The sequence below is a fragment of the Myotis brandtii genome, unplaced genomic scaffold, assembly GCF_000412655.1.
Source record: "Myotis brandtii unplaced genomic scaffold, ASM41265v1 scaffold573, whole genome shotgun sequence".
NCBI lineage: Eukaryota > Metazoa > Chordata > Mammalia > Chiroptera > Vespertilionidae > Myotis > Myotis brandtii.
Window position 1 is genome coordinate 50126 of NW_005370145.1, and position 1028 is coordinate 51153.

The following is a 1028-nucleotide window of genomic DNA, read 5'->3' on the forward strand; positions in this document are numbered from 1 at the left end:
CAGGAGGAGCAGGGCCCCCCGCCAGCCGAAAGTATCCAGGAGGAGCTGCAAGGCCGGCGCCAGGAGCAGCGAGGAGGCTCCGTTGCCCGTCAGTGCCAGCCCCACGGCCAGGACTCGCCGGCGGGAGAAGTAGCGGGAGAGGGTGCCCAGGGCAGGGGCGAACGCCAGGGCCCAGCCGGCGCCTGCGGACGCAGAGGACTGGGGTCACTTGGTTAGGGGTGCAAATGCGGAAGCCCTGTGCTGTGCATCTGAAACTGACATGTTGTCTGTTAGCCACGTTTTATTAAAAATAAAGTCACTTAAGTGTTTAAAAGGAAAAAGACGGGGTGAGGACAGGGGCCTGGGATGCCTGGCCCCGCAATCCCAGCCCCGCTCTTGGGAGGACACCCACCACCACCACCACCGCCACCGCACGGCTGGCCTCCGGCCCCCAACTAGCTCCTGCCTCCACCATCACCCCGAAGGACCGCCCCCCTCACCGGCGAGGACGCCCAGGCCGAGGTAGAGGTGCAGCAGACTTCCCGCGAAAGCCGAGAAGAGGAAGCCGAGGGAGGTGAGGACGCCCCCAATCATCACTACGGGGCGCGCCCCACAGCGGGTGCTCAGGGCGCTGCCCACTGGACCTAGAAGGAGGCGGGGTCAAGGGAAGACACGCCCTAACCCTCCACCTCCAACGCTTCTCATTGGCTGTTTGTCTGGCCTAACGCTCCTCCCTAGCCTAACAGCTCCCCCTCTTAACCTCAACCCGCTCTGTTCTGGAACTGGGTGCCACCCGCCGTCCTTTCTCGGGTCACCTGGCAAGCAGGTGGGCACCCCACCACTGCACTCACGGCCCCTCCATCCCGGCTCCTGCCTCCCACCTCGGGGCGTGTGGGGGGCTCACTGGCTGCCTGCTGCACGGCCAGGGCCAGGGCGCTGACCCACGCCGTGTCCTGAGAGGTCCGGTCGAAGTGCTCAGCGATGTCAGGGAGGGCCAGGCCCAGGGAGCGCAGCAGCCCGTAGGAGAGCCCGTTCACCAGGAAGGCCGC

At 66.2% G+C, this 1028-nt stretch overlaps 1 protein-coding gene across 1 annotated transcript in view; it reads right to left on the bottom strand.

Annotated features, from left to right (window-relative positions):
• The window catches only part of SLC16A11 (solute carrier family 16, member 11), a gene marked incomplete at its 5' end in the record, with an annotated part of 1898 nt that extends 870 nt beyond the window's left edge, over window positions 1–1028 (bottom strand). Inside the window, 3 exons of the mRNA XM_005878822.2 lie at window positions 5–182; window positions 480–623; window positions 884–1028. Coding sequence (XP_005878884.1) covers window positions 5–182; window positions 480–623; window positions 884–1028 — 467 coding nt within the window. The remainder of the gene's footprint in view (window positions 1–4; window positions 183–479; window positions 624–883) is intronic.